Here is a 12,515-nt window from a genome sequence, read left to right on the forward strand (position 1 = left end):
AGGTGCCCAGGGATTATCTTTAAACAGAATTCCCTGTATTCCCGCTTGTGCTCATTGCTCTTATCCTGTCACTGGGTACTGCCCAAAGGGATCTTGTTCCATCTTTACTCTCTCGCATACTCATTGGTACAATCCCCTTGAGCCTTTACTTTTCTACATTAAACAGTCTCAGCTCTCTTTGCCTGTTCCTACATAACAGATGCTCTAAGCTGCAATATGTGCATGTCTTTCTTGCACTGGGGAGTCCTCCACAGGAGACATCACTCCAGATGTATCTCACAAGGTCTAAGCAGCTGAGTAGTGTCCAGTATATATCCTAGACATTTATACATGAAAGAAGTTTGCTACTTGAGGATATTCTTGAACCTCCTGATATCAGAGGTCACAAGAGACATTCACAGGAGACTTGAAAGTGTCTAACATGTAAGTATGAAGATATACTTATTAATAGATTTTTTTATTAATTCCTGCTCCTTAATTAGATTTATGCAGTTTGATTTAATTAATTCCAAACTAAGGGATTGAAAAGCATGCAATACTGCTTTTACTCATGTTGCTAGATTTCCATACATACTGGCAGGAAACTTTAAATTCTCTGAACTAAGCAGCAAAGGCACAAGGAGGCAATACTTTTCCCACTTGGAATCAGAATCACCTAAAAGTATCATGAAAGCAACTTCTTATAATTAACAAATAACCTCTAATTACATTTTTTCTATGAAGAGTTTTGCACAAGATCCTTATAGATAGAACCCTGTGCAAAACCAGAAGGGACTCAAGAGCTGCCAAAGCCATCCAGAATGTGACTTACTGAAATTTTTAAGAATCCAAAGAGCTGCTTTGCAGTGAGAGGAGGTTGCACACTCCCCCTTTGCCTAGCCTGATATTTTGAATTTGGCAGTGAAGATTACCTCAGCTTTTCTCTGCTGTGTAGGCTACATCAACAATAGCACTAGGTTGAATGTTTATTACACTTACAGAACACCCTCCAGAGTAAACATCCTGTTCTCCACAGCCTGCTCAACTTCTGTTCAGAGGCTGCCCAAGTAGAAGATAAGCAAGCCCTTGCGCTCAGCCAAGGCTTACAGGCCCTGTGGATGTGGCTACATCTAGTATCCATTTCTAGTACACAACATGGGAAAGCGCAGGAGATACAGAAAGGTCTTAACAGGTTATTACATTTTTTATCCCAAGAAACTTCACAATTCCGTATATTGTCACAGCTACTGTGTTTGCTTCAAAGCTTTCTGTTCTTCTATTGGTGTACTCATCACCTATGCATCACTATTCTTTCAGATAAAGGAGTAAAAAGCTTTGATATTTCTCAAAACTAATAGTTGTAAGGAAGGAAAACTTCTGTCAGTTTTGGCAAAATATTTAACAATTTTTTTTATCAGCCATACCTTCATAAATACAAAGATGAGGAACATTGTGTGTATGTGGAGAGCCTCCATCCCTAGCATTAGTTCTCTTAAAAAACTATATTTTTCCCTAATTCTCCATGTGTTCATTGTAAATATGAGATTCAGAAAAGAGTTCAAAGTATCCCTGGTTTAGGTATCTTTTTCTGCTATGGTAACCATGTGCCACTGTATTGCTGCTTATATTGTGTCACTACTGTACTGTAAAGAGAAGTATTTTATTTACTAACAGAGGAACACAAGCAATAAACATCTACTTAGAAAATGGAAAATAAGTGACTCTAAATTCAGTGCCTGTTCAAAGTATTTTGAATGATACACATAACAGTTCATCAATCTTATTCATCAACTTTTCATTCAAATACTATCGAGTATGCTCTAATAAAACTAATTTTAATAACTTATAAATATTCCAAAGAAAAATGATGCTCCTTTGGAGCACATATTCATTCATTTGTTCTACCCAACTAGCATCAGCATCCAGACCAAGTCCATGGTGAGAAATTGATATTATCCATGTGTCATGTAAAGTTTGGAATTTGTGACTGAATACTGTTTTTTGTAGATATCAGGCATCAATTTACCAGTAGTGACCTTTCTATGAGAAGCTGAAGAATTCTGAAGACTAGTACTTTCTGAAGTTCTTAAGGTTTTAAAGCTTGAAGAGATGTTTATTAAAAAATGGCAGGGTACAGGAAGCCCAAAGGATTTTTTTAAGCTGGATGACATGAAGTAGACTGCAGACCACGACTTCAAAGTTGTATCTACAATGTCAGAGTAATATTTTGAAATCTTTCAAGTTTGCTTTTTATACTTTCAATTTTTGAAACATTTTGAGTCATACAATCATATGTGAGTGAAAAACATTGATAGCTATACTCTTTGATGATAAATCATTATTGTTAGGGGATATTTTCATTTAATCTGTCCATCAAATACAAACTTTACAGAAGTCTTGATTTCTCGTGTCTTTAAAAAAAAAAACCATTAAGAAGAATCATGTAATCAAATGCACAAACGTAATATATAGAGATAGGTATATTTTCCTAGATGTAATAGACTGAATTGTATAGAGAAAGTTACAAGTAAAAGAGGCAACAAAGTTAATGAGAAAATAGTCTTAGAGATTCATAGATTATGTCAGCTGGAAAAGACCTTTCGTATCATCCTATCCAGTCATTAAATCAGCACTGTCAAGTCTACCACTAAATCATGTCCCTAAGCTCCACATCTGCACATCTTTTAAACATCTCCAGGGATGGTGACTCAACCACATCTCTCGGCAGCCTGTTCCAATGCTTGACAACCCTTTTGGTGAAGACATTTTTCCTAACGTCCAGTCTAAACCCTCCCTGGCACAGTTTGAGGCCTTTTCCTTTCATCCTGCCATTTGCAACTTGGAAGGAGAGACCGACACTCACCTCACTACAACCTCCTTTCAGGGAGTCATAGAAAGCAATAAGGTCTCCCCTGAGCCTCCTTGTTTCCAGCTAAGCAATCCTAGTACCATCAACTGCTTTTTGTAAGACTTGTGTTCTAGATCCTGCACCTGCTTAATTACCCTTCTTTGGACATTCAAAATGTTTAAATTTCTAAATACTTATAAATATGTAGAAAGCCCCTTTTTGAAGGAAGAAGGTGATTTACTGAACATCTTCCAGCTTACAGAACTTAGCCTGTGACTACAGACTGAAGGAGACACAGGACTGGGGTACCAACACTGACCTTTAGGACTCCAATTCAAATTTTATCAACAACTAGTGCATAATAAACACCATGATATGAGAACTGTTTTGGTGAATTAGTTGTTTATTTCCTTCTTCCTAATTATCCACAGAAGGGCTTACTAGCTCATTATTAATTCAATTACATGGAAAAATGTGAGCTGGAATTTCTCTGCTGTGGGTAAACTCATTTGACTATTCAAAGAGCTACATACTTTGCCATATCAAAATATGATACAGGCTATGTCCTAAACATCCCAGCCTTTAAAAGTGAAAATGTAATGCACAAAGAATGCTTACAGATATTTACAGAAAGTTAATTATAATTGTTCACTGTGCCAGACGCCACCCTTCCCAGTTGTGATGGGCAGGGCCACACTGCACAGGCAGTCCTCAGATCTCTACTGCAGTTTGCTTAAAAAACTTCTGAAGAAATGAGAAATCTCCATCCCCACAATGGAGGCCAAGATAAACTGATGCTCCAAAAAGATGTGTTAATTTTTTTTAATTATTTCAAGCAATACTTAAAAATGCTACTAATTAATTTGCCTCTAAGGGTCTGATAAACTCTCTGATAATAGAAACTTATAGAGAGAATTCTAGCTAACCTAAATTACTGAATTTCACAGTGAATGCTAACTATGAAAAAAAACCAAAACAAAACAAAAAAACCCCACCAATGCCTAGTAATAATAACCATGAATTTTACAGTTACTGTGGTTAGATTCTGGGTGCTCAAAATAGCAAAATAATATAATTGGACTGAAAGACAAAAATGTTAATCCTTTATTATAACACCTGAATGCAGTAGCACGAGAAGCACCAGCATATTTTGGAAAGAATTACTTCTCTTTTATATAAAACAGAGCAATTAAAAATCCTGTTCAAGTGATTTCCCTTAAATACACTTATCAGCCTCATGCCTCTCACTACACTGTGCCAGTAATCAGCACTGGCAATCATATTTTTCTGTTTCCATTCAGATGAGAAGTATACTCATCCTGTATGATAAGACTGTTTGAAATACAATCTTTTTCTACCTAACAACCACGTCATCCAAACGGAGGTGAAGCTTTTCCATCATTTCAAGAAAAAGGAGCATCATTTGTCCTTGAAAGCATACGGACACAAAAGGCTTCATTAATGAAAAGTCAGGGAATACCAGTCACATGCTAGACCAGAGCAGCAACTGATGCACAACAATCTAATGCTTTTCAGTCATCAAATGCTTAATCCTAGATACCCCACTTACCCCCACTCTCCCACCAGCTGCCATAATTCACCCACCTGCAGCAGGTAAGCTAATATGCCAGGAGACAAGAACACACAGTATTTGTAGCTACGCCTCTATCAGATCAAAAAAAATAAACAGCTTTCCACTTGATGTATTCTAATAGCAAATGTATGACCCCGACTGAGTTATATCAGGCTAACCCAAGCAACTCTGTGTAATATAAAACAGATACTAAATATTGTAAAGGTATGGAAAAGCTACTTTGAGTGACCAATACAAGAGTCAGTGGTGACTGCATTGTAGTGTAGAAGCACATGGTTTATGTTCAGTTAACTTTAAACTACTAAGATCATATTCTGCTAGACATCTAATTACATCAGCACAAACCTCATCCAAGACCCACACCAAAGAATTTATTCTGTTCGTTGAGCAATGGTGTGATCCTCACAGCTACAAACCCTGTACCGCAGTCGGGGCAAAGAACAGCGAACACTGTAAAAGAAATGAATTCTATTACTATAAGAAAGCACTGAAGGTTTTAAGTTTACTAGAGCAATGAAGAGGCATATAACTCTTCCAGCATCACCTCAACATCTTCAGTCTGAGAGGCAGGAAAAATATATTAATTCACCCTGAGATTCCTCCTAGTCTCCTTTCTGATGCTTAAGAGACAACTATTGACTTACTAGTGCTGATAAATGAATGAGTAGTTCAATTGAGGTCTATGAAATAGTACTTTCAGAAGTAAATTCCAACTCGTGTTACATTCAGAAGCAAAATAGCTGTCAGAGAGATTTAACTGTCTAGGAGAAGTGTTTGGTAGGAAGATATGTTAAGTTTTATGTTCTTATCAAAACACAGTAATTCAAAACAGATTTATATTTTAGGAAAGAAAACTGATAGATCAAGAACATTTAAATTATGTTAAGTAAATAAAAACCATAAAAGCATAGTAGTTCACTTTCATCAATGTTTCAGGCTGCCCTTCTCTCAAGAATTGATTCAGGGAGAACAGTTATTTACTCCATCTCAGTACTACTGAAATAGGCTCTTGCTATTCAAGCAATAAACATCCTCCCAGATCAGGCGGTGTAATCAACTATCCTATGCAAGAAAAATTTGATTAGTTTTAGTTTAGACTAGCAGGTCTTGAAGAACAGATGACTGATTTTCACAGAATCACAGAATCCCGAGGTTGGAAGGGACCTCAAAAGATCATCTAGTCCAACCCCCTGCAAGAGCAGGGTAACCTAGCGTACATCACACAGGAACTTGTCCAGGCGGGCCTTGAATACCTCCAACGTAGGAGACTCCACTACCTCCTGGGCAACCTGTTCCAGTGCTCTGTCACTCTTACAGTAAAGAAGTTCTTCCTGATGTTCACGTGGAACCTCCTATGCTCCAGTTTACACCCATTGCCCCTTGTTCTATCACTGGATATCACTGAAAAAAGCCTAGCTCCATCATCCTGACACCCACCCTTTACATATTTGTAAACACTGATGAGGTCACCCCTCAGTCTCCTCTTCTCCAAGCTAAAGAGACCCAGCTCCCTCAGCCTCTCCTCAAAAGGGAGATGCTCCACTCCCTTAATCATCTTTGTGGCTCTGCGCTGGACTCTTTCAAGCAATTCTCTGTCCTTCTTGAACTGAGGGGCCCAGAACTGGACGCAATATTCCAGATGCAGCCTCACCAAGGCAGAGTAGAGGGGGAGGAGAACCTCTCTTGCCCTACTAACCACACCCTTTCTAATGCATCCTAGGATGCCATTTGCCTTCTTGTCCACAAGGGCACATTCTTTTTTTATATAATATGCTAAATAAAGGAACTACAAAGTATATTTCATAACCCCAAATGATAAAGTATTTGGTAGACAGCTTGAAACAGTGTTTCTTTGGTTTCTCTTTCAACTTTTTTCCTGTTCCCCACAGTACCTCAGCCTCAAACACAGGTCAGTCTTTTAGCAACAGGTCACTGACACACTTCTTTCATAAACCAGAAGCTTTGTGAATGCTTACTGCTGTCAGTTCCACTGTAAAAAACAACAAATACACACTCAAATTCTAAAAAAAAAAGATTCTGAATTACAAGCAAATACTGACATAATCAATTACGTCATTTTGCTACACAAATAATGTATCTTAATTTGTATCTTTCTGTAAACCATTTTATTATTGCTGTGTTTAAGGAAAGTATAAAACCAGAAATTCAGTGACAAACTTCAGGAAATGGTTTCAATTTTTTTATTTAAACAGTTAAAACCTGCCATGGCTACAGGGAATGTTATAATAAAGTTTAATAATAACCCTTTTGGATCTGTCAGCAAATACTTTGTTTTTGACTACTTCATCATAAGGAGGAAGATTAACAAAGTATGATTTTGTTTAAACTGGAAAGTCAAGAGAGCCTGCCTGAAAATAATCTGTACTTTAAGTGGAATAAGAAATGTTTCACATCCTCTGCTGTAGAAGTAGATGCAAAAACATTTCAAAGGAACAATATATATGCACAAGGCAAGATTTTATTGGAGAAAAGGAGCAAAAAATCCAAAAGAAAATAATCCCAAACCAACAACATAAAACAGGCATCAGGGTGGAACTTGGACATAATTATACTCTTAAATTACATTACATGGATGATTCTGGAGTTTATTGCCTGTAAAGGAGGCAAAAAAATCTATTGGTATTGGTATCTTACTAGTCAAGCGTTATCTAAAATCAAACAACATATAGTAAGCAGGCCTCCATCAAGATCAAAGCACTGTAAATTGCTAGATATAGAAATACAGTGTTAGAGATTGATTTCCAAAGCACTATATGACTTTGCCAATTTTCACATGCCAAGCCTTCCTGTAAAAGTTCAAGAACCACTAATGGCAGACTGGCAGATTGCCTACTGATACCCATGGACACACAGACATGCACTACACTTGTCATCTGTGTTTTGAGCCAAAACCAGATGGGAAACTGCAGTGTAAGAGGAACACGTGTCCACGATAATGAGCTTTTGCAAGACCATGCATTTTAAACTGGACTCAGCACATGTTGCTGCACCAAACGCTGAGCAATGTTTGGATTGGAGCTTGCTCAGAACTTGAGCAGGTTTCATCTGCATCAGTCAGAAATCTACCATATTTGGCCTAAGAGTGAAAATTACCCTGATACAGACACCACCTGCACTAGGGATGCAGAGACTCCTGCATTAAAGACTCCTCATTAAAGAGATGGGGCTCTTTAATGCATCTCCCGGAGACCTCAAGCTTTCTCATCCCAAAGTACACCAGAGTCATCATCACCTGCCTTAAATGATTTCTGAAAATCAGCAATACTATCTGTGCAATTTTCAGTACCAAAATACATGCTGGTAAACAGTCTTCTGTCAGAGCAGTTATGTAGGTATTCCTTCATAGAAGCTTAAGAGAAAGTCCAGCAAAAGCTACAAAAGGAGCACAAGAGGCTAACCCTAATGTCTTCATATGTTTTATTTCACTAAGGTCTTAATATGTTTCATTTTATTTTATAAGAAGATTTATGAACACCCTTGAAGAAAAAATATCATTTACAGATAAATCTACTGGAACCAGAAGACAAATCAAATTTTGAATCCTAATTACAGGAGGAGATATGTAAGTCTAGACAATCAAAACTAGAAAAGCAATAGGGGCATATGGCCTGAAATAAGAAGTCTTTCATGCAGTGCAAAATCTTTATATCCTTATGATGGAAAAAAAGTCAGACAGTTTCTAAAAGTATTTGGCCTAAGACTTGCAACTACTTCTGATGTTTTTCTTTACAGTGCTCAGTATAGGCTGCAATGCATTTTCTAGCAGCTGCATGTTAAATTGAAAGAATATTTGCTTAAAACATTTCCACAAGATGAGGAATAACAATACTTCATTGTATTGAAAAAAAAAAAAGACAAAATCCACCTCTGATAGCCTTTGTTAGAACTACATTTCCTTTTATATAAGATTTCCTATATAATTTCTTTTCCATATTTTCCATTTGGTGATGCCATATTAAAAGTACAAAGTAATTCATGAAGAAAAGTCAAGATGCATCCTTGAAAATACAATTTTCCATGGGAAATCTATGTATTAACTGATGGAGGCAAAGGATAAAATAGGCCAGAAGTTTTCTCTGTCAAGCTTTAAGCTTGAGAGAAGTAACTGATCCTTTAACACAATGGAATACAACTGTGTAATGATTTTTTTAAAAGGTATAAACCTGCCTGAAAATCATGGCCTATAGATTTTCAAGCTTTTCAGTCCCTTCCTTTTGGCTCTGGATTTCCATAAACCTCCAAGAAAGTTTCAGATGAACTGAAGTTCTTAACAGGGTCTAAAGTTCATGATTGCAAAATCCTCATAAATAACTCCAATTTTCTAGTTCTGTTATACTGCCAAATAGTGGTAACTGTTAACTGCTTCCTCAGGTAGGAACTTCTTGAGAAAGTTTAAGGACCCAAAAAGTGAACTCCTGCCACCATCGATTGATACACGGAAATGAATGCCTGGCAGAGGTGCTCTGTTTGATGTTATTTCCATAAATATATATACACATGAAATAAACAATTCATTCTAACTGCTGCGATCACCTCAGCTCTTTAGCAATTAGAAAGTTTCATTATTGGGCTCAGAAAATTACTTCTTTGACCTTATTTTTTGGGGGAAAAAATCCAGATGGTTTAACCTTGCTGTTGTCAGCATTAGAGATGAAGCTGAGCCTAATTCCAATTAAAACCTCGCCTGCTCTTTGATCACACTAAACAAGGTTTAATTTATTTTACCTGAAGGTGTAGCCTGTAAAATTCAAAAGAGTAAGTGCTACAAAGGAGCAATAGAAGTATTCATAATTTAAATGACAGCATGTTTTATACAAAAGACTGTCAAGGAATATGACAAGGCTATGAATTAAATTGAATGGAATTTAAGGAGTCTAATGCAGTTGGTAGAGCTAAACGAGAAAGATTAAAATCCTAGGTAAAGGAAAGGGCAATGGAAATTAAAGTAGTTAGAGATAGATGTAAAATCACTTTTGTGATTGCCTAACACATTTTTAGTATTTTACAAATAAAAAATAATTGTCAATTAGCAGAAAATAATTATTAACAGCATAATATAAAACAGAATTGAAGGAACTCAAAGATCAAAAGACTTGGAAAAGAAAACGCAGCAGCCTGCAAACAATTTTTCAGTTACAATTGGAGGTTCTTTTGTTTCTTTTAGTGGTTGAAGTTCTCTTAATGATGAAAAAGGTAGTGAGTCTTACATAGTCCACTGATTTGTTCAGGACTTATGTGCAATATGGAACATTTTCTCAGGTGTTTTATTTGAGTTGTTAATGGTAAATAAATTGAGTTCTTTTTCCTCTCTCCAATTCATGCACATGCACACAGCAGTCTTATAAAACATTGGAAGAGCTGAGGAAATATCAAAATTCCACGACAATAGTTTATCTAAACCACGACAATAGTTTATCTAAATATGAAGCTTTATGCTCTAATTACCAACAAGCTGACAAAAGATGAAACTAGAGTAGGGAAAATGAGAAGAGCCACTGAAATGTATAAAGCCATGAGACATCCCAGGGATGTTTTTTTGTCCGTAGCCATGTCCCTGAGATGTTCTCATTTGCCTGGCATCTCATTAAGATGTATGGGCCACTTCACAAGTCTTTGGAGAGTTTCTGAAAGGGCACAGAGACATGAAAGAGAGAAATGGTAGCATTTAACTTCTGCACCATTTAATGGATATTTATTGGCATGGGGATCAGGTGCTTACATTTTGAAAAATAACACAAAGAACCACTCCAGTTCTTTGAGGTTTTTCACTTTCCTTGCCCAAACTTTCACAAGCCACTATTGAGGGGTTTTTTGTCGTTGTTGTTCTGTTTCTTGTAATTAACGAGTTTAATGTTTCAAATTCTGGGTGGTAACAACAGGAGAACTATATAAAGTTTCTATTAATGTGGTAGCTCTCAAATATAGCTTCACAACAGATAATCTAAATACCTTCAGTACGTATAGGTTTCTTCGAAAACCTGTTAAAGCAGCCCACTTTCTTTTTTAGTACAGATGTACTTAATGTATCTTCTCCAAATGATCTGAAGGTTGTTAGTTTGTTTTCAGAGATCATGCTGACTGAAATCCGAGCAATCCTTAAAGCAGCAGGATAAGAATGCTATTAGACTAGTTTAACAGAAATTTCAGCCTGCTTATTAAAAAAGAAATGGTAGTAGGTAGAAAGAAATGGTGGTAGGTGAAGTTCTAGTGTAGCTCTAATTAGGCCAATGTAATTTCCCAGGGAACTGTAAGGGCTTTGAACATTTCAAGTCAATCTTCTGTTTAGAATAAGCACAGACGGTGCACTCCGTACACCACATGGTGGGATCTAACCATGCTCCCTCCCCTCTGAGCCAAACTGCCTCTGGATGATGAAGATTTCCTTGCTGCCTGGGACAACTGAATTTCTCTTGATGGAAAAAAGGACATCCTACAAAACCAGGGCCACTGCTGCATCTTCTCCTTATTCTGTACGTATTCCTTCTCTGCCTTCCCATTAGGAATTACAAAAGTAAGTAATGGTGCTATGCCTTCACTGTTAATGTGAGGAGAGAAAGGATTTTAGCAATACCTGCCATCTCCTCCAACAACTGTAAGAGACTGATTGACCACACAGTTATTTGATGGTTAGGTGCACGTGATGGAACAAAACTTATGCTCAGAGAGACAGATACAGTTGAAAGATGATGTAACCTAGTAACAAACAGTCAAAATGAACTATTAAGTTTGTTTGTTAGCATGTTAAAGCTTTAGCTTTAAGTAATCTGTAGCCCCCTTAGTGAGCTGAGAACATGAGATCTGCATTCGTTTCTCATGTTTTTGAAACCATTGTCAAGTGTGTCACCATGCCAAAAGGTAACAGACAAGTTTTGTTCCCGAACTGGAAATTCTCATATTCTCAATTTTAACAATTGCTATATATAATATGGCAGTGAAAGCCTCACTTCATGATATAGCACCTCTGCCTTATGAAACAGTGAAAATTTATCACTATATTAAATTTGCATAAAAGCAATTATAAAAACCAGGTATATAAAAACAGGTTTATTGAATAGCCTAACTGAAATTTATCTATACTAGTGGACATATATTATTTTCAGCATTTTCAGTTTCTTGTTCTGGTGGTTCAAGCTGTTCTGGTGGTTCAAGCCTTTAAAACAAGATTTTGTGGCATGCATTGCAAATAGAAGAATAAGGAAAATGCAGAAGACATATATATTGTATTTTATAAGTATTTTAGCAAGTATTTAAAAGATTCAGACTTTCCTTGAAGCATTTCCAGTTAAATAGTAGTCATTTTAAAATATCCTGAAGTGCGTCTAATGTGTTGTGAAGTTACAAGCTTCTTAGAATTCAATTCTAAAAAGAACAATAATCTAGAAGATCACATCTCTTGTGGTAAGATTTTTATTTACTAATTCATAGCTTGCTTTGAGCATTTAAAAGTATATATTTTAAATAAGTGACGTTTAAAAAAATAATTTTAATTTGATTCAAGTAAACAATTTTAAACTGATTTTTAGTTAAAGATTTTTTTATGCAAGCATCTTTTCATTTAAATCTATTAAAAAAGCAGTTCCTTCTGCATACTTTTGTAGGCTGTTATGAAAAAAAAGCCAACCATATCCTGGACTGCATCAAAAGCAGCATGATCAGCAGGTCAAAGGAGGTGATCCTGCCCCTCTACTCTGCTCTCGTGAGACCTCACTTGGAATATTGTGTGCAGTTCTGGTGTCCTCATCGTAAAAAGGTCATGGAAGTATTGGAACAAGTCCAGAGGAGGGCCACAAGGATGATCAGGGGACTGGAGCACCTCCCGTATGAAGACAGGCTGAGAAAGTTGGGGCTGTTCAGCCTGGAGAAGAGAAGGCTGCATGGAGACCTCATAGCAGCCTTCCAGTATTGGAAGGGGGCCTACAGGGATGCTGGGGAGGGACTATTCGTTAGGGACTGTAGTGACAGGACAAGGGGTAATGGGTTGAAACTTAAACAGGGAAAGTTTAGATTGGATATAAGGAAGAAATTCTTTACTGTTAGGGTGGTGAGGCACTGGAATGGGTTGCCCAGGGAGGT

At 36.9% G+C, this 12,515-nt stretch overlaps 1 protein-coding gene across 2 annotated transcripts in view; it reads right to left on the reverse strand.

The window, feature by feature from the left end:
• KCTD8 (potassium channel tetramerization domain containing 8) overlaps positions 1–12,515 on the reverse strand; it is a 95,040-nt gene that overhangs the window by 26,849 nt on the left and 55,676 nt on the right. The window contains exon 5 of one of the 2 annotated variants that reach the window (XM_034064911.1): positions 3,525–3,537. The exons of the other annotated variant lie outside the window; for it this stretch is intronic. Coding sequence (XP_033920802.1) covers positions 3,525–3,537 — 13 coding nt within the window. The remainder of the gene's footprint in view (positions 1–3,524; positions 3,538–12,515) is intronic. 2 annotated transcript variants of the gene reach the window in all.

Source organism: Melopsittacus undulatus, chromosome 7, assembly GCF_012275295.1.
Source record: "Melopsittacus undulatus isolate bMelUnd1 chromosome 7, bMelUnd1.mat.Z, whole genome shotgun sequence".
In the NCBI taxonomy this organism is placed as follows: Eukaryota; Metazoa; Chordata; class Aves; order Psittaciformes; family Psittaculidae; genus Melopsittacus; species Melopsittacus undulatus.